At 36.1% G+C, this 21,091-nt stretch overlaps 2 protein-coding genes and 1 long non-coding RNA gene across 5 annotated transcripts; 2 read left to right on the top strand and 1 right to left on the bottom strand.

Moving 5' to 3' along the window:
* Positions 1-1,230: 1,230 nt before the first annotated feature.
* On the top strand, positions 1,231-4,464 carry LOC115999702 (serine/threonine protein phosphatase 2A 57 kDa regulatory subunit B' kappa isoform-like). 2 transcript variants are annotated; one of them, XM_031239586.1, is made up of 3 exons: positions 1,231-1,674; positions 2,214-3,417; positions 3,846-4,464. In XM_031239586.1, the coding sequence occupies exons 2-3, from the start codon at positions 2,248-2,250 to the stop codon at positions 4,200-4,202; spliced, it is 1,527 nt and encodes a 508-aa protein (XP_031095446.1). In that variant the 5' UTR covers positions 1,231-1,674; positions 2,214-2,247; the 3' UTR covers positions 4,203-4,464. The 2 variants fall into 2 exon arrangements, with proteins under 2 accessions (XP_031095446.1, XP_031095445.1); XM_031239585.1 differs by lacking the exon at positions 1,231-1,674 and adding an exon at positions 1,738-1,873.
* Positions 4,465-5,859: 1,395 nt separating this feature from the next.
* On the top strand, positions 5,860-16,485 carry LOC115999108. Its single transcript, XR_004093982.1, has 7 exons — positions 5,860-6,254; positions 6,773-6,831; positions 6,921-6,975; positions 7,065-7,148; positions 8,300-8,417; positions 15,942-16,111; positions 16,197-16,485. It is a non-coding gene; the product is annotated as an uncharacterized LOC115999108 (long non-coding RNA).
* LOC115999107 (tRNA (guanine(37)-N1)-methyltransferase 2-like) lies at positions 15,689-20,435 on the bottom strand. Of its 2 annotated transcripts, XR_004093981.1 has the most exons (12): positions 20,241-20,435; positions 19,989-20,086; positions 19,752-19,856; positions 19,507-19,569; positions 19,306-19,379; positions 18,287-18,809; positions 18,089-18,217; positions 17,809-17,967; positions 17,308-17,414; positions 17,072-17,146; positions 16,755-17,000; positions 15,689-15,934 (listed from the first exon to the last, which is right to left on the bottom strand). XR_004093981.1 is itself a non-coding variant. In XM_031238874.1 (11 exons), the coding sequence occupies exons 1-11, from the start codon at positions 20,339-20,341 to the stop codon at positions 16,908-16,910; spliced, it is 1,527 nt and encodes a 508-aa protein (XP_031094734.1). In that variant the 5' UTR covers positions 20,342-20,435; the 3' UTR covers positions 16,604-16,907. The 2 variants fall into 2 exon arrangements, 1 of the variants encoding a protein (XP_031094734.1); XM_031238874.1 differs by lacking the exon at positions 15,689-15,934 and having other exon boundaries at positions 16,604-17,000.
* Positions 20,436-21,091: the final 656 nt, after the last annotated feature.

Genomic DNA, 21,091 nt, shown 5'->3' with positions numbered 1-21,091 from the left:
CCTCATATGGTAATACTATTATTTATACGATATGTAGCAACCTAACCAAGATAATCGGGAACTAGTTTGGTTGGTGTGAGTGATCGTGCACTCTCATCCATTAAGAAAGATTGGAAGTTCAAACCTCAGCTTGCTTAGAGCACCTCGTGTCTCACAAATTTTTTTTACTTTTTTATGGTCATTTGTCATTTTTTTTCGAGTAGTCACGGCAAGTTTTTCCATATATCAAATTATTTATACGCGTTATGCAAAAAAAATAAAAAACAAACTAATACTCTATTCATTCCATTTCAAATTTATGATTCATTAATGAGACTTGATTGAAGTTATTTTTAATTTAATTTTATTAATATATAAAAGCTATATATTTAGAAACTATATTACAAATACTATTAAACATAAAAAAAATTAAATTTAAAAATATTTAAGAAAATAAGCAAAGAAAAAAATGATTAATTTGGTCTATGAATAGTAAATATGATAAATAAAAGAGATAAGTGTCAAATAAACCTTCAAACTATACTGATTTGTGTAATTAAGCCATTTAACTTCAAAAAGCTCCAATTAGGCCTTCAAACTTATTACTTTGAAGCAATCAAATCTTATAACCTATTTGTGATCTGTAATTGTAGGTCAATTAGAGTTTCGGCCAACTCCAACAACCTCTGACAAACATCCGACCAAATTTCAGCGACCAAGTCAAAATATCAACGACCGGCAATGCCTTCTGCACGGCCAGACGCGACAGTTAGCGGTCATCGATCGTTGATATTTTGACTTGGTCGCTGGAATTTGGTTGGATGTTGGTCGGAAGCTTGCCAGAGTTGGTCTGAACTCTGGTTGACATGCAATTACAGGTCACAAATAGGTTAGAGAGTTTGATTGCTCCAAAATAACAAGCTTGATGGCCTAATTGAAACTTTTTGAAGTTGAAGGACCTAATTAAGATTTATTTAATCTTATTCCTAAATAAAATGAGACAAAAAGTGTATCAAAATTATAATTATAAATATTATTTTCAAAATGTCACAAATTCGACTCCAGCAAAAATTGAAATTTACCGATCCACACCCTCGAGTCATTCAAACAAATTTTAAACTGTAAGAAATTAAAATTAAAATAAAAGAAAAGAAAAGAAAAAAAAAAAAAAGATAGTAGGATAGAAGTGATGAGGAACAATGGTGGGGGAGGGTGGCAGTAATAATAGAAGTAGAAGTGTGAGCACCGTCCGATGACTGCAAATTCTGTGAAAGTGGCACTCTCTCTCTATTGAGGGAGCAGAGAGTGGCGCCCATGTATCAGTGATGCTGTGTAAAACAGACAAAAGAAGATCAATCAAGACCTGATGAGAAAAACCATTTCACTGCACTGCTGCTGCCTGCTATGCATTTTGTGTGTTTTCTTGGTACCAAGAAAAGAGGAAAAGAGCAGAGAGAGAGAGAGAGAAAAAGAAAATTAAAGTGTGTTTTCAGAGAGAAAAAAATAGTAGGCTCCCTTCAAAACCCCATCATTGTGTCTTCAATCCAAAGCTAAAAGAAGGCCATTGATGTGATTGCCCACTTCTTAACACACCCTTTCTCCCTCTCTTATAGTCTTCCCATTCTCTTCTTCTCTAGCTCTGCTATTCTCCCAGGAATCTGCTATATGCCCTTTTCTACTTTCCTCTTAACTCAGGTCTCTCTCTCTCTCTCTCTCTCTCTATATATATATATATATATATACATACATACATACATATAGGTGGATACAAAATTGTATCTTTTAAGGATTTCCTGAATCCCTTGGATTTCTTTCTTCTGGTGTGCTGCTGTGTTAATGATTCTTATCTCAGATCTGTGATTTCTGTATGCCCTGTTTAATTATGGATGTACAGGTTTGTATTAGCAGTCTTGTTTTTGGTTCCTGATCTAAAATTTCAGAGTAGTCAGGTTGGGGATAGTAGTATATATACTGGACTGTATATTTGTCAGCTTAGAAATTAGTGCATACTTTATGATTATGATGAAATTTGCAGTTTTGACAGAAAGGGCTAGCAATGTGTATATGTTCATCACTAAACTGAACTGGGAAAAGAAATTTGGGGATTTATGGTCTTCTAAATGTTTTCTGAATTTGTTGCATTTCTTGTTTTTGGTCCTTGTTATGTCATCTTACCATTTTCTGTGTTTATCTTCTTTGTTCTTATTGTGTATATGTTGTTTGTGTTGGCTTAGATTTGATCTTGGCATTCATTGGAGCTTTGTTACTATGCTCAAGCAAATTCTTGCAAAAATTCCTAGAAAATCATTGAAATCTGATTCTCTGGACTCATCTGGGGCTCAACCAAATTCTTGCAATGATCCTACAAACTCTGGCAATGGGATGCAATTTACTAACAGCTGCAATGTCATAGCGAACCGACTAAATGTAGTGAAACGCGTGTCGTCAGCAATTTTCCCAGCCAGCATTGTGGCTGGAGGGGAATCCATTTCGCCACATTTGTGCTTTAAGGATGTTTCGAATGGGGAGAAACAAGGCCTGCTTGTGAGTAAATTGAACCTTTGCTGCTCGGTTTATGATTTCAGTGATCCAGACAAGAGCGCAGCTGAGAAAGATCTGAAGCGGCAGGTATTACTAGAGCTCAATGATTTTGTTGCCTCGGGGTCGGCAAAATGCACTGAATCAGCAATTGCTGCAGTTTGTAGAATGTGTGCAGTTAACCTGTTTAGAGATTTCCCACCAAAGTACGCCTCCCACTCTGCTCGGGGCGAGAGCGAAGATGAAGAACTGTTCTTTGATCCCGCCTGGTACCATTTACAGCTCGTGTATGACCTGCTCCTTCGATTTGTAAGCTTATGCTCGCTCGATCCGAAGGTGGCCAAGAAATTTATAGATCATTCTTTCATATTAAAAGTACTAAACCTATTCGATTCTGAAGACCCGAGGGAAAGAGAATGCTTGAAATCAATTCTTCACCGGCTTTATGGAAAATTCATGATGCACAGGCCTTTTATCAGAAAGGCTGTCTGTAATTTGTTTTATCGCTTTGTTTTTGAGACACAACGGCATAATGGGATTGCAGAGCTGTTAGAAGTGTTTGGGAGTGTGATTACCGGTTTTGCGTTGCCATTGAAGGAGGAGCACAAAGTGTTTTTTTCCCGAGCTTTGATACCTTTACACAAGCCAAAGTCGTTGGGCGTCTATCATCAACAGCTAGCGTACTGCGTTGTACAGTTTGTAGAAAAGGAGCAAAATCTTGCTAGCACTGCCATAACAAGACTCTTGAGATATTGGCCCGTGACAAATAGCCAAAAGGAGTTGATGTTCATCAGTGAAATAGAAGAGGTTTTGGAAATGATAAGCGTCTCCGAGTTTGAGAAGATCATGGTGCCTCTATTTCGACGTATAGGATGTTGCCTCAATAGTTCCCATTTCCAGGTAATATTTTCTCTCGATTCTCTCTCTCGTGGCAAAAGAATTAAGATGAAAACGAATACTGAGAGCCTAGGGATAGAGTGATATCCATTTAGGATGTCATAGAGAACTAACAATATGTCATCCATGTTGAGCATATATAATACTCCGTATATAAACATAAATATGCAGTCCAACTATCAGCTAAGCCTTTTAGTTGAGATAGAGCACATATTTGGTATCAGGTCTAACTACTAGCTTAGGCTTTTAGTTGAAATGGAACACATGAATGAAATTGGAATGTGGCTTTAATCTAAATGAAGTGTTCTATTCTGTTCTCACTGTCGATCTATTTCCCCTTTGCGCGTTGTAGCCAGGGACTTGCAAACTATATGTTTTCGTTTCTCAATCATATCCTGCTAAATCAGAGCTATGCTTATTACCACTTTCAGGTGGCAGAACGAGCACATCTCTTATGGAGCAACGACAGCATCCTTAACCTTGTTATGCGTAACAAGCAAGTGATCATGCCCATTGTTGTGTCAGCTTTAGAGAGGAACAGCCAGAGCCACTGGAGCAAACCGATCCTAAACCTGACACTAAACGTGAGAAAAGTGTTCTCCGAGATGGATGAGGAGCTCGTGCTCGCCTGCCAAACTAAATACGAGGAAGAAAATTCAGTGTCGAATGGTGCTGCTGAGAGGCGAAGGTTAACATGGGAACGCCTCGAGATGGCTGCTACTTATCAACCCGTGCCTAGCGATCTTTCAGGTCTAGCGAAACCACACACATGCCTTGTTAGCTGCTGATTGATCAATTAGAAGGCATCTCTTAGCTCATCCCTCTTGGTTTTTGCTTATTTATTATTATTTTTTTTGTGGTTTTTTGGGTGTGGAAAGTTAGACAAGCATTGTCTGATCAGATATGGGTGTACATAGGAGTCCACAAGGTTGGTTTTTGCTTAAAACAGTTTCAAGTAACTTTTCTGACTCTTAACTGTTGAGTTGCAGTTTGGCTAAATCCACATCTCCCTCTAACTGAGACAAGCATACCAAGCTCTCTCTCTCTCTATATGTGTGTGTGTGTAAAACTCAATATGGATTCTGTGTAGCTCTCCAGGATTACCATTTCTTTGCCTTTAGAAGTATATAATAGATTGTGGGGCCACCCTGCTGAGTTGGTCATGTAGTTGATGTAGTTGACTTGGTAACAACCAGCTTTTAAGTTCAGCTCTCAGTAGGAGGTGCTTATTGGGCGGTCCGCTATGGATACTCTAAACTGATTTATCTCTTTGTGGTCCTTTGTCAGCTAAGATTACAAAGCGAATTTTATTTAGATTGCATATTTGGATAAGGTTGTAGATTTTCTTGAAATTAAAAGATGATGCGAAATCCACGTAAATATGATGTGTATACACATCAATTGTAGTAAAAAAAGTATGAAATCTAACTACCCATGAAGAAATTTTCTCCACTTTACAAATTTCAATCTCCCAACTCTTCCTGTGGGCATCATACTACTTTGCTTCAACTATTAAACCAAATTCAATTTTTCTTGTGGATTGAGGTAAGAATAAGCTCTTTATAATATATTATTTTTTTAAAAATAAAATTTAAAGAAGTTAATTCAATTGCTCTTTTTGTGTGGGTGTTCATCTACCTGCAGAAGTAATTTGGTATGATGGAAAGTCAAAAAATGTAATTAGGTAAAAAGTTTAATCATGAAGAAAGAATGGGTCCATGAAGAAAGACTATGCTAAATTTAAGAAGTGGATGTATGAAAAAGGTACAATCTCATCTTTTATTTTATTTGTTTTGAATTCAATATGTCATATATTAATAGTAACACTTGGTTTATTTATTCTGGTTCAACAATCCACATTGTAAATTCTTTACAGTAAAATTTGAGACAACAAATGACAAATGAGCGGAGCATCTTATTTGGAAACAATATGGGCTCGGCGGCTCGCCAGTTGAGCCTGTAGGGACTTGTAATTTGATTTTAAAAAATGGTTTTGTTTTGGTAATTTAACTAATTTCTAGTAATTAATATATGATGATAATCCTCTTTAAGAACTATAATCCATTTTTGCATTCCAACAAGTTAAGGATTTCAATGTACTACACTACAATCATATTATCATAATTCATTTTATAGGTCAAAAGTGTAATCTATATGGTCATTATAGATTTGTAGATTACAAAATATTCATTCATATTTATGAAATCATATTAATTAGCTTAGATAACTTAGACTCATTTAAATATGTTTTATTTACAAATATTATTTTATTAATATGTTTTGAATATTATACCGTTGAAATATCCGATTTAATTTTTAAAATAATATTACAAACTGGAACAAGGAAAAATAAGAGGAAGAAAAAGAAGAAGTTCTTGCAAGTTGTAGCAAATCTGATTCAAAATCATCACCTCCGGCCCCAGCCCTCCAACGGCTACTTCTCTCATCTTTCTCTCTATATATCTTCCCGGCTGGTTTCTCTCGCTGCCTTGTCAGATTCTTCAATGGAACCCTAGTTCTCTCTCTTGCTCGCTCTCTCTCTCTCGGAACCGAGAAACGCTATCTCGAGGGAGAATCACGAGGCCTCGGTGACTTCTCCGAACCCTAGCTCTGTCAAGCAATTGCAGAAATGGCCTACGCCGCCGCTACCGGATTCCAGTGGCAGTAGCCGGGAGCATAAATTTCCCAAGGAGAATGCTCCGCCGCCAGATCCGTACACGTCGCCGTCGGCCGCGACGAAACATAAGAGTTCGCATTCTCCTCGGCCGCCGAACTCGAAACATAAGAGTCCGACGGGGTCTGAGACTGCGGTTTCTGGGTCTTCTGGCTCCGGAGTCAAAGTAATTTCTTTGAAAATCAACCCCGTTCTTGCTATATTCTTTATCATTTGATTTGTAAATTGTCGTTATTTCATTTCTACCAGTTTACTTAAAATATAGCTTGTTAAACTCGTTGACTTTCATTTCTTCTCTTTCAGTTTAAAAGTTAAAATGATACGATTAGGATTCACTTTTGGAAGAAAATAGTAAACCTCAGCTGTTTATTTTAAATGCAAAATAGTTAGGATATTTATTCTCTTTTGCGTTTAGATTATAAACCTTATTGTTCAGGTTTATTGGATTAATTGTGTTTTTCTAGATCTACTGGATGTTGCATTCTAATGATTCTTTAAAAAAAATTATATAATTGAGTAAATTTTAGTTGCATTTTGGATTATCTATTTACTCTTTTGAGTTCTGGCTGAAGTTGGGAACAAACAATTGTTTTTTCCCACTGCTTTATATGGTAACTTGGAAAATGGCAACAAAACAGAAGAGCAGATGTAACTTGTTCTTCATTTGCATTTATATTTTACTAGAGCAAATTAAGCATGCTGACAAAGAGCTCAAGTACCAGTGTCGTTGCTCTTTTCTTGAGGTGAGTTTCTGCATGTGATCCGTTTTAATGACAAAAATATGTCCATAATTTTACATTTTTACTCAATTCTTTGTGTGTGGAAATTACAGATTTACAATGAACAGATCACTGATTTATTGGATCCAAAATCAAAGAAACCTACAGGTAAAAATTAAATGGAATACATAGTACCGAACCCCATCACCCTTGATTTTATTTCTGTAAGCATTTCTCAAATCTGGGCTTCCTTTCAGATACGAGAAGATGTAAAAACGGGTGTTTATGTCGAAAACTTGACAGAGGAATGTGTTTCTACTATGAAGCATCTTGTATTAAAGGTTTACACTTCTTCATTGGTTATTATTATTATTATTATAATATATAATATATTATATTATTATTATGAACATGAATTCATGTCTCGGTTATTTGTCTGAGAATACATGAGCTGGAAATGTTAACATGTCTTCATGTGTGCTTGTTAACCATTTCTCTTTTGTGAGATGTTATAACTGACAAGGCAGTTTTAGTGTTTTACTAATAAAATTTAATCCAGGATAAAACCATAAATTGTTTTATCTTTTAAATGTCGTCTACTATGTCTGTGTGAAATATAGAAACTACAGTGAATGGACAACTTTTTTGGTTCCCTCAAGTCCTTAACCATCTGCTTCCAAGATTTTACCTGATAATATCTGTTTCAAATGTAGTGGTTCACTATCGCACTGTATACTCCCTTGTTTTGTTTCTTATGTGCTAACATATGATGTTTCACTTCCTTTTTGGGAAGTTCATACTGTCTTTGCTCCCTTGTTTTGTTTCTTATGTGCTAACATATGATGTTTAGGGTGGGGTAAATGTTGTTATGGGAAATGCTTCTGATATTGGAGAAGCTTTGCTTGCAAGCCCACAGTGTTAGAATACATTTTTTATGAGTTATATCATGTAATTTTCCATCTGTCAAATGGTTTCATGTGGACGTTTTTGATTGATTACTCCCTGTTGAAAAATTATATTTACCGGTTCAACTGATGTTGGAAAGAAATTGATGGTTGGTTCTGCTACTATAGTAAAAAAGGTATGTGTCTGTGTATAGTCTGTAATAATCTTAATAAAGAGGCTATAGGCGTTTGTTCTTGACAAAACAGATGCCTATAGTGCCAAAAATGTAAAAAAATATTAGTGTAGGTGTATGTTGTATGGGGTGCTATACTAATATCAGTAACTTTTTCTCTAGTCTGCATAGCGTTGAGTAAATCTACTATTGTTTCTATGCCTCTTATATGCATATTTCACCCTTGTTTAGTATATTATTCCCCAACCTATTTGTTAATGGTCTGGATTGAGCATCGGTGCAAGGCTTTTGATTTTTTGCCAATAGTTAGCCTACTTGTCATTGTTGTTTTCCCTATATTCTACCCAATTATTATAAGGTCTTTTGATATTTTTCTTCCTCCCTCTGTGTCCTTGCATATAATATGTTATGGAGCTTTCCCAAGTCTCAAGAGTTGTTTTCTTTGTAACTACTATTGACAATCAATGCCAAGGTATTCCATCCATACAATTCATCAGCATGATGCTAAAAAAATGAAGAAATAACTCAAAAGGTATGCTTTATTAAGTGTTATTTTATCATTTTTAATTTTAGTTTATTTTTCTTGTTTTATTGAGATGTTTACGCCTCATTTTTTTTTTTGCTCTTTCTTTTATTTCCTTTAGATGTATTCTTTTGTTTTTAAAGACATTTTTTTCAGCTCATTATAGTTTTTTCGAGTTAGTGACTATACTATTAATCCTCCCTAAAGTTGTAGCGTATAAAATGTGTATCTGTAACGGAAATAACTTAGTTCACATACTCCAACAAGCAAACTACAATTCAGATACCCCTTGTTAGCAAGTAACTAAACCCCTTAACCCACCCCTAACCCTAAACCTTAACCCAAAACCCTAAACGCTAAACCTAACCCTATACCCTAAACACAAAAACCTAACCCCTAACCCCATGCTATAAGTAACTGTCGAAAGAAGAGGGATGGAGGTGAGAAGGGTGATGAACCTGATATTGAAAACAGGGGTATGCCAACTGTTTGTGGTAATGACCCAATGAGAGAAAATCAATTATATAAAGAAGCAGTAGTTAATGAAACTGCAGGTAGAATAGTAAGAGATGAAGGGGAGGTGAGTGATGAGGGAGTTCATGTTGATGAGTTGCCTGCAAAGGAGATAGAGCAAATGCAGTACTCTCAGATTCAGAATGAGGGAGGTCAGAATGAGGGTTTGCAGGGTGAGAGGGATTCCAGTTCTGAGGAGGAGGAATCCAGTCAATCTGTTAGTTTTAATACTTGGGTTGAAAGGTTAAAAACTAAAGTGGGAAAAGATAGTGATCTTCTGAGTTTGGTTGAGGATGCCAAGCAGGAGGTGGAAAGCTTTTTTGACATGGCATTAAAGGAAATGGGCAGGGCAGAATATGATGTGAAAACTGATGAGTTGGTGCAAAAGGCTAATGGAATCTTCCTAAGGAAAGTGGCGGGGCAAGAGGGAGGAGTGTTGAGTTGGGTTTGAGGTCTGAGTTGTTGGAGGTGAGAGATGGAGCTGGAAGCCTGAATGCAGCAGAGGAGACAGAATATGATGAGGCTGCTAAGAAAGTTCTGAATAACAACACCCCCTTGGCAGAATCAAATAGTAGGAAAAAGAAGGGATTGGCAATGAGTGCATCCAGCTCTTCTCGTGTAAGTAATGCTAGCTCTTCTTTTTCTGTCAGTTTCAATTCTTGGATTGAAAGGTGAAGGAGAAATTGAACTATGATGAAGGAAAGGTGCAAGTATTAGAGGGAGCTAGACAAGAGGCTGTTGATTATTTTCCAAAAACTCTTGAGGAAATGGGATGGGATGAGTATGAGAAGAGGACGGAGGAGGTGGTGGATAAGGCTATTGCAGTTTTCTGGGACAAAATTCAATTGATTAAAGTTCCACAAGGGGAAGAAGGGGAGGTAGGTTTGGGGGAAAATGGGAAGGGTTGTGAGTATGAGGGGGTGAATTGTGAGGGTGAAGAAGAGGAATGTGAGAATGAGGGGTATCTTGAGAGTTGTAATGCATGGATTGATGAACTAGAAGAATGGACGGGTGTGAAATGGCTTAATGGAGTCTTGATGGAAATAAAATCTTATATGGATGTGGTATATGATGAAGTACAAAAGATTCATGTGGAGGACGAAGATGCCATGGCGTTAAAGGCATGTATTGTTTTGATGGAAATGGATGAGGCCGACCCATCGGGAGGGTGTCTAGGCCCGGATACAAGGTTGGGTTGCTAACTAAGAGCAAATCAAGAAAGGCTAGGGGGAAAGTTGTGTAGATGAGCATGGAGGGCATATGGAATCTGTATATCTGATGCATAATGAAAAAGTTGGGTACTGTATGATTGAATTTTGAGCACTGGAATTTAATGCAGTATAATCTTGCTGCTGGTTTTTAATGAGATTTAAAGGGTTGTGATAGTATGAGGAAGAGGAATAATGTTGAGAGTTGAGGTCTGGAAATCTGGTATAAGGATGTTTAGTAGGGATGCAATGGTCTGTTTGCTGCTGCCTTTATGGGAATGATGCTAAAATTTTGATTAAGCATGGATGATCAAGTTGCATAGAAATAGTGACAGTAGGGCTATGATGAATGACTGCTGTCTGGTTTTGGTTGTTAGTGATCTGAGACTGATTTTGGATAAATGGATTGATGATGTGCTGCATGCTTGCTGCTATACTGTTATAATGGCAGTGTCTGAACTGCTATTATGGAGTACATTGGAATGTTGGATTAAAATGGTTTAAAGCTTTGATGTTTGTATGAATTGCAGTAGCAAGGCGTTATTGCAGCAGTATGATTAAGATGCTGAGTTTATATTTCTGATATGCAGATTATGATTGGTTGAGGTTGGGAAATTAATTTTGATGAACAGGATTGGAGCATGGAGTATGAAGCTACTGGAATGGTGCTTTATATTTTGCATGTTGGGTTGAATTGAGTTTGGATTAAATTGGAATGGGTTTGAATATATGAGGTTGATGGCCGAATGATTTAATTGAGCAAAATGCAGTTTGGAGAAGGTGTAAACCATAAATTATGAGCCGTGTGAAGAGCAAAATGCATTTGTTCGGTTCAAAAAAATAAATAAATAAAAACCCCTAACCCTAAACCTAATTGTAAACCATAAATTTGAACAGTAAACCCTAAATCCTAACCACCCATAACCCAACCCCTAAAACCCTAAACCCTAAATAAACCCTAACCCTCCCTAAACCAAAACCCAAACACTAAAAGCTAAACCAAACCCCAAACCCAAACCCAAACCCTTAAAACTAAACCCCTAAACCAAACCCAAAAATCTAAACCTAAATCCTAACCCCTAGCTAACCCTAAACCCTAAATCCTAACCCCTAGCTAACCCTAAACCCTAAATCCTAAACCCTAACCCAAAACCAAACACTAAAATCTAAACCCTAACCCGGTTAACCCTAAACCCTAACCCCTAAATGTAAACCCTAAACCCCAAACCCTAAACCTCACCTCAACCCTAAACACTAAACCCTATCCCCTAACCCTAATCCATAATCCCAAACCCTAAACCCTCCCTAGCCCTAAACCCTAAACCTAACCCTAAAATGAAAACCATAACCCCTAACCCTATACCATAAACCTTAACCCTAAACCCTAAACAAACCCTAAACCCTAAACCAACACCTAACCCTAAATTCTAAACCCTAAACCCCAAACTCTAAACATAAACCCAAACCCTAAACCCTAACACCTAAACCTAAAATCTAAACGCTAACCCCAACTCTAAACTCTAAACACTAAGCTTAAGCCCTAACCCTAAACCCTAAATCCTAACCCTAAAACGAAAGCCCTAACCCCTATCCCCTAACCCTATACCATAAACCTTAAGCCCTAACCTAACCCTAACCCTAAACCCTTAACCCTAAACACTAAACTCGAAACCCTAAGCCCTAAACCCTAACCCTAAACATAAACCTAAAATCTAAACCCTAACCATAAACCCAAAACCCTAAACCTAACTCAAAACACTAAACCCTAAACCCTTAACCAACCCTAAAACGAAAGCCCTAACCCTATACCATAAACCTTAAGCCCTAATCCAAAACTCAAACCCTAAAACGAAAGCCCTAACCCCTAACCCTATACCATAAACCCTAAACCTAAACATTAAACCCCAAACCCTAACCCCTAAACATAAAACCTAAACCCTAACTTAAACCTAACCCTAAACCGTAAACTAACACTAACCCTAAGCCAAGAATTAACCCTAAACTCTAAACCCTAAATACTAAATACTAAATACTAACCCCTAATCCCTAATCCCTAACCCTTAAACCCTAAGCCCTAATGTCACGAACTTGATTTCCCTTAACGACGTCTCGTGCGGCCTCAGCTATTTTTCTTCTCAAATAGCTAAGTCGGCCTCGTTCGTTCCTTAGAAAGTATGCAAAGTAAGCGATTAGATAGCTACGGAAATAAATAAGGCAAGAAGCTAAAGGAACACTCGAACTTTGTAGGGAACTTGTATTATTTCTACACTTGGATTCCTCACTTGGATATAATTCTTGGATTGATTCTTGAATTTTGGATGGTTTTCAAATGAGCCCCCATTACCACCTCCTCAATGGATGATAGAGATTTAAAACCTAAGCCCTAACCTAGCTAACCCTAAACCTAAACCCTATTCCCTAACCCTAAACCCTAAACTAAACTTTAAACCTTAAACCTAAAACCTTAAACCCTCCCTAGCCAACCCTAAACCTAACCTTAAAATGAAAACCATAACCCCTAACCCTATACCATAAACCCTAAACCTTAAGCTTAAATCCTAAACAAACCCTATACCCTAAACCCTAAACCCTAAATGCTAATGCCTAAAACCTAAGCCCTAACCCTAAACCTAATTATAAACCCTAAGCCCTAACCCAAAACCCATAAACCTTAAGCCCAAAACCCTAACCCTAAACCCTAACCCCTAATCCTAAATCCTAACCCCTAATCCCTATACCATAAACCTTAAGCCCAAAACCCAAACCCTAAACCCTAACTCTAAACACTAAACCCTAAGCCCTAACCCAAAACCCTAACCCTAAACCTTAACCCTAATCCTTAACCAACCCTAAACCCTAAATCCTAACCCTAAAATGAAAGCCCTAACCCCTAACCCTATACCATGAACTTAAGCCCTAACCCAAAACCCTAACCCTAACCCCTAACCCAAAACCCAAAACCCAAACCCTAAAATGAAAGCCCTAACCCCAAACCCTATACCATAAACCCTAAACCTAAACCTTAAACCCCAAACCCTAACCCCTAAACATAAAACCTAAACCCTAACTTAAACTTAACCCTAAACCCCAAACCCTAAACCAACACTAAACCCTAAGCCAACACCATGGTTTCTTTCATACCCTCCTTTTTATCCATATACTTTCTCCATATCCGTGGTCTCCATTGATACGGAGAGCTCCATATCCCTAAAATGAAAGCCCTAACCCCTAACCCTATACCATTAAACCCTAAACCCTAACTTAAACCTAACCCTAAACCCCAAACCAACACTAAACCCTAAGACAACACCATGGTTTCTTTCATACCCTAAGCCAACACCATGGCTTCGTCTGCCTTTGTCTTCAGATGGAGACCATCAATTTCCAATTGAGACCAACATCTCCAATCGAAGACTAATTGAAAGCAGTGCTATTTTTAATATTTTTTAAAAAGTTTACAATAAAAATAATTTATATCAACACCATGGTTTCTTTCATACCCTAAGCCAACGCCACATAATTAATATCAACGCCACATAAAAATAATAGCACAACTTTAGGTTGTTCGATGGATTATTGCACTTTTTTAATTCAGTTATCTAATTAGTTTGATGGCCTATTTGACCATTATTCCTTAACAAATATCTAAATCAAAATAATTAATTAATTATAAATAAAATATATAATACATATACAATGTGTGTGGGCAAATTATTATTTGGACCATGGTCCATGTAGCTGTGTGGGCCATGAATATAAGGTACATTTTTAATATATTAAAAGTACATTATTTTTGTACTTTCAAATAATGTACTTTACGTTAAAAAAATGTACTTTTAGTATATTAAAAATATACTTTTTATTTATGGCCCACACAGTTGTATGGACCATGGTCCATGTAATAATGATTGGTGTGTGTGTGTAAGTAAGGGAGGGGAAGATAAAAAAAATCATTATATCATTGACCATTGACATAAAGCATATTTTTAATATACTAATAGTGTATTTTTTTGAAAGTATATTATTTGAGTACTGACCAAACAATGAACCTTTAATACATAAATAATGTACATTTAATGGAGTATTAAAGAGGGAAAAAGAGTCAATTAGACTCCTAAATTTTACTTAAAAAGTCAATTAAGCCCATAAACTTTCAAAAGTTACAATTAAACTCATCAACATGTCATTTTGGTGCATTGAGCGCAAAAACTTATTAGTGACAATAATACATGGTCACTAGAGCTCAGACCATCCAACCAACTCCAGCTAACTCCGAAAACCAAATGGTCGCCTCCTTCGACAGAGCATAAGGCAACCATTTTGGTCGCCTTCTCAGGTAGGGTCACCGAAATTAGATTAAGAAGTCGTCGAAGGTGGTTAGAGAGTCGCTGAAACCCTAGTGGCCTACTCCAATATTTGAAATTTAATGCACCAAAATGACATGTTAAATTTAATTGCAACTTTTAAAAGTTTAAGGACCTAATTGATTTTTTGAGTAAAATTTAAAGGCAAAGCTTATTTGACCATTTTTCCTATTAAAAATGAACAGTCGTCCCCCATGTAATTTGCCAAAGATAAATTATTTTTATGAATACTAAAAAATTTGAGTCTGATAGTAGGCTAGCAAATATATTAATTGAAAGCAAATTCAATAGTAAGGCTTATAAAAGTGTCTAACCAAATGCCAGTTAAGCCGCCATAATTTCTTTGATAAATGCCTTGTTCAATTATATGTGATTTAAAAAAAAAAAAAATGCGACAGAATATATTATACACCCAAAAAAGCTATTTTCTTAGGAATTTAATTAACACTTTTAAATGTATAGTAAAGAATTCTAGATTTAAATTCCTTAATATCATATTCCCTGGAAATTGGAATCACATTCCCATAAACAGAAATTTATTAGAATCACTTTTCAGAAAAATGAAATTTTAAAGAAAAAAATTCTAAGAAAAAGGAGCAAATGGCACACTGATTTAGTTGAATCCGTGAAGTAAATAATGATGATAGTTGTCACATTATTCATGGCGGCTCGAAATTTTGTTAATATAAATGTTGTTCATCTGTCTGTCACATGAACTCAATGTCTAGCTCTTACCACTGCCAATAGAGGAAAGCCACGTTTACCCATATGTTGCTAAAAGATTTTTTTTTAGTGACTAAAAAAATCCACAATCACTAACCACTGTCCAAGCGTGTGCACTAGATAAACTCCATCTTATGACCATCGGTAAAAAATCACAAAGAAGTAAACCAGCTCAAACAAAGAAAGTCAATCGGTCACTTCAGCTGAGAGTCAAACTCGTAACTTTGTAATTACCAAGTCAATAGTTTAACCAACTTGAATAAAGTGTTCCCTTCTTTCTAGTTATTCTTTTAAGTAAATTTGTTGACAACTATATTATATTCATTCCTATCTATTGAGTATCATATGTGAGAGGTATTATTTTACCAAGTCAATATTCAAAAACCAATAATATTAATGATGATTAATAATAATAGCATAATACCTCAATGCTAAGTGCTAACAAATAATGAATTTGGTGGGCGCATTAAAATTCAAAAATGTTGCATTATAAATTCATATATATAAAATTTGAGAAACCTATCTTCTTATAGCATAGTCGAATGTACCTGAAAATTTTTCCAGTGCCTAACTGCCTAAGAAGGTAGTATGTGGAAATTCCAGAAGGATCAAAGTCAATTATGGTGAACTGCTATCCAACTTTCAATGGTGTCACATCTTGCTTTCCGTCATTTACTTATACTTACTGCTTTATATCCATACCTTCTGTCTCCATTTCCTGTCAGCTTCGGAGTTAGAAACTCCCTCAGTATCATCACTTCAAGCTTTAGGAAGAAGGTGAAAAGTGAGAACAGAAACAAGAAATAGAAATGAATGCACCACCAGCATATCAAGAAATGTCATACTATGAGCACATTCAGCGCCGACGTGAAGAGAAAGGATGCATTTATGCCTGGTTTGTGTGATCCCTCCCAGTTTACTTGGTTTTTTTTTAATGGTAAATCTATGTTTTGGTCTTGTGTTGAATCTTAAATTTGCAGTTTGTTCACCTTGTGTTGCTGTTTCTGCTGTGTTGAGACCTGTGAATGCTGCTTAGACTGTCTATGCTGCTGTTGCCCTTGAAAGTTAAAGCACTACCAGAACAAACTATTTGAGATCCATGGAGGACAATCAGGAATTATCACTCTTTTTTTTAACAAATAAAGGGGAAAATGGAATCTTTTCATATTTCATTTCTATATCATGTTATGAGGAAATAATGTAAAGGTCGTGGTGTGTTCTAGTCTAGCTTTATAATTTCATTATATAAACAAGGTTTAGTTGATTTAATAATCCCACTCAATTCCTTGTTTTGTTAGTTTTTTGGACTCTTTTAAACGTGATCAGAGGAGGTGGGATTAATCTCCCTCTGAACCAAACAGACCCTATGGTTATTTGCCAGGCAAACCAAGACAATAAACATAAACTTCATTGCTAATCTGAAAATAAAGCTACATGGAGTTTCAAGTTTCGTTCAAAGAAAGAAGAAAATGAATGCCTCTTTATGAATTTTGTTCTGAGTTAAGACTAACTAGTTTCCACTTGAGTGAGCAAAATACCTGATTGACAGCAGAGATCATCTGAGATGCATTCCTTTTGTCAATTGTTTGAGCATCTCCTCTGCTGCACTGTCTTTTCAATATAGGAAAACACAGAGCCAATTCTTCCAACTAGAGGATATCCGGGAATCTAACATGACCTTCAGAGGCTGCTCAAGATTCTCCAGAGGAATGAAGAGTGCTATGGTCAACTTCGTGATCTTTACAAGTTTCCTTGGGTAATCTAAAGCTTAAACAAAACATCGCCTGCATATGTTACTGTTAGACTAGTTTGCTACTTTGCTGTCAAGAAACTCAGTACTGGTGTGAGTTTGTACCTTGTTTGGAGCAACATCTCTAACCCTGTGAAATATTGGGTCCAGTATTTTAGCATTCAAGGCAGTCTCTGCTTCCTGCAATCATATAACAAGGACAACGTATAGTAAATTAAAAATAATGCATATTAGCATCCAAGGTAGACAATCTACTTCCTTGTGTCAGAAAACAATGCAACATAGAGCATCTTCTTAAGAACGCAAAAATTACAAAATAAAACTCTGTATAAGATACTCACGGAAATTACATATTCCTTTGTCTCAGTTGAGCGCATGAAACAATAGCAGTGAATCCAAGGCAAAGAGCCCTTCCAATATCTCCTTTCTATGAGGCCTCTAAATGCATCTGTTGAAGAAATTTGAAAAATAAACTACTTTCCCAATTCCCACTATTCCTTTGCAAACTAAAATAAAGAGACATAAAATTAAGTAGATGTATTTTATTTATATTTATAAATAGACAAGTTTCAAGTTTCCATATCTTTTTGGTTGGCAGCAAGTTATCAAGCAGAAGAGGATGCTAGCCTCCCCACAACCATTGTGTACCCCAAATCAGAAGAAAAAGAAAACAAAACAAAAATTACTCCGCATCCATATTAGTAGATGATTCACTAGGGTTTTAGGACAATGAGGAGGCTAGTTACATAGTAAATGCCGTAGGATGATAAGAGACGCACAAACTTTGGCTTTAATCAAAAGACATGCATGTAGAGAAGGAAAAACGAGCTACATCACATTACCAAGAAATTGCAGGGCAGAAGCTGGTAGGTTCATTATAACATGATCTACATGCTCCCATGGATTTGCAACCGATGGCTCAGAAATTCTCATCCTCTTGTTCGACCCTCTCTTTCTTGCACCATTCAGAGAAGCACTGCTATCATCAACAGTATCATTTCCTTCATATGCAGAAATTCAGCCATTTGTTTTTATTAACCATTCCAAAGGGAAAAGGATTTGATAAATACACCTGGGGATGCTAACTGTACAGAAAATAACTCCAACTGACCATAACACTACCTTCTAGAGAACTCTCAGAACATCTTTTAGCAGCTGTTACATTCACATCTACCGTAACAGATGAGCCTTCATGACCATCAACACTAACAGTATTCCTTGAAATTTTATCTGGCATTTCTTTCATCTCATCTGCAAGGAGACAGTATTATGCCAAACCATACTTCACATCAAGGTAACATATGTTGGTATACAAAATACCTGATACAGTTGTCTCTCCAGGCATTAGTCCTCCATTTGCTTGGTTATCAAATGGCCTAGATGATTTCAGTTGAACATCAGATTCAAAATTGCCTTCATTAGAAGGTACAGCCATCAGTAGAGATACAAATTTCCTTGCATCCATATTATATGCAAAGACTAGATCATTGACCTTGTTGATTTCAGCATTGATTTTCAGATACTGGACGCTATCTGGGTTTAAATCATTTGCATAAACTCTACAACCTTTCTGTGCTGCTGGAATAGCAAATGGACCAATACCAGCAAACATGTCACATATTATCTCTCCTGACTTGAACTGTGAGACCAGCCTTAGGTGTTCATGTTCCAGTCTTGAATTCCAATAAACCAAGCGATAATCAAGCTTGAAAGTTGATCCATATTGCTTTACCTCTGTTACCATATCATCTTTCCCAGCTAATACTTCAAATTTTGGAACTCGAAATTCATTTGTGATGCTTCCAACTTTATTCACAACTGTCTGAATTCTGGGGTAATTTTTCTGAAAAAGAGTTAAGAAAAGTGAATATAAAGGGCATCAACTCCAAATTTTAAATATATATTTTGCCATATTTGGCATAGAGCATTAAAAGCCAAGACTTGGTAAAACAGAATAATCAAAGTGAAGGAGTAAAATTTCTGTTAACACATGTAATGATACAGTTATCTGCAGGACTGCTTCAGTGCAGTAAACAGTAGCATTATGCACACACTCAAAGAGGGAGACAAATATAGAAAGCATAACATCAACAATTTTAGTTAATTAATCATAACAAACTCATTTAAAATGTTCACTTGAAGTGGAATCACAATGTTTACTATGCTCTATGCCTCTAATACAACTATCATCATTATTATTACTACTACTACTACAATAATTTATTATCTGGGAAATTGACCAAAATAGTAACTTGTACATGAGAAGAACTTCATGTTTATCAAAAAAAAAGACAAATAGCTTTATGTTGATAAACAAAGGCATAATTAAATGAACGTACATCGTAGATGACTTTTGCAATGAGATCCTTGTACGGAATAAGCTCATCGGTTATGTTCAAATGAGCGATATGACCTGCAGACAAATATCATGTCATCAATATCATCAAGAACCCAACAGAGATAGCTCCAATATTCCAAACTTCCAGTCCAAATAGTAAGAAGGAAACATGAACCCACAAAAGTCATTATGAAGTACTTAACTATTGTCTCAAAGGATGATGGAACTTCAAGTCCAGGAGGCAGAATCTGTTTTAGTATATGGTCTGCGATGAACTAGTCAAGTCATTGAATAGCAAAAACAAAACTAAGGCAATATGTTACTGCTGGAAACATCTTCAGTCGAAACAAACTATATATGGTAATAATTAACCAAAGAAAATTTTATCAAACATGGACAAGTAAACAAAAACTATATTTTGAGTTTATTAGAAGCTTAGTATGTAACCTGCACTCCAATAAGAATACCCCAATGTCAGTGAATAAGGAACTACTTCAATCTCGCAAAGACCTTTCAGTTCAGCAAGCTTTTGAGCTGGAACTTCTGATAAATCTGTTTCACATAGGACAAGAAATAGAGAATGATTTTTCACAGCATTATCCAATTCAACTGATCAACACATTTTGGTACATGTTATACAGGACCAATCACAGCACCTGTACAAACTGGTTTAGCATGATTTACCTGGATTCTGGATGTTTTCAGATAAAATTACGTAGCGGTTCTTTTCACTTGTAGGATCTTCTGCGATAGGCTTTATGCGTGGCCTGTTAATCATATATCTATAACAGAAGACATTGTCTAAGTCATCAACTGATCAATCCAGAAACCAAAAAAAAAAACTTGAACTGAACTGAACTGAAGTGCAGCAATACTCAAGTCCCAGCATTCCCAAGCATAATTTTTTACTCTGAAATAATAAAAATTATGGCGTACCCGTTGAATATTCGAGTGGCGATTTTACAATGCTGGCGCGGAATTCGAAGCGCCCACAGCTTCAGGTGCATATCAAACATGCTCTCATCCAATTCCACCATTTTTTTCTGGCTGAGAAAACAGAAATCCTCAAATTCTACAATTTCAAAACTGAAATGGAGTAAAATTAATGAAAATTTTGCGAATAAAAGTAATGCAGTATAGCTCAGGAAAGAGAAGGGGATTTTGGGATCAAGGGTTTTGGTCAGTACTCAGAAGTTAATGGGTCAATTTGGAGAGTCCATAGTTCAAATTTGGGCTTGGCCCAAAAGTTTCTAGGGTGACCTTCACCTTTATACTTTTTTTTTTTGTATTTTATACAACAAAATAAAATAACAATCACCAAAGTCTTATGATCAAGCGGTATAACGTGATTCTCTTAAATGACTGGTCACATATTCGAATCCTAATTAGGAGACAGTGACGAGTGAGAGTGACTTACTCTTGGTTGTTCAAGAGATCTCTTAAAGAGACATGTGATATGTGTGAACCCATCTCCACCTATTAGAGGCGATTCAAGTGTTGTGGCATGACGAGTAAGTTTTAGCATAGATTGTTTATGCGCCAATATAGGTGTGGATTAAATGTGCCCAAACAAATGTACTAATGTGGAGTAAAAAAAATTGTTTATTTTCAATGAGTTTAAAGTCAAGATATTATATTCAAAAAGTAAAATTGGAGTAATGGTGGTTAAGACTTTTGGAATAAAGATTTATCTTTTTCATTCAAAATATAAGCACATAGAACATGTTTTTCATGCTCAATATGAAAATCATCATTAATTTTTATTACATAATTGTTTTCAATGATAT

The sequence above is a fragment of the Ipomoea triloba genome, chromosome 12 (genome assembly GCF_003576645.1).
Source record: "Ipomoea triloba cultivar NCNSP0323 chromosome 12, ASM357664v1".
Lineage (NCBI taxonomy): Eukaryota > Viridiplantae > Streptophyta > Magnoliopsida > Solanales > Convolvulaceae > Ipomoea > Ipomoea triloba.
This window is presented reverse-complemented; position numbering and strand designations above follow the sequence as displayed.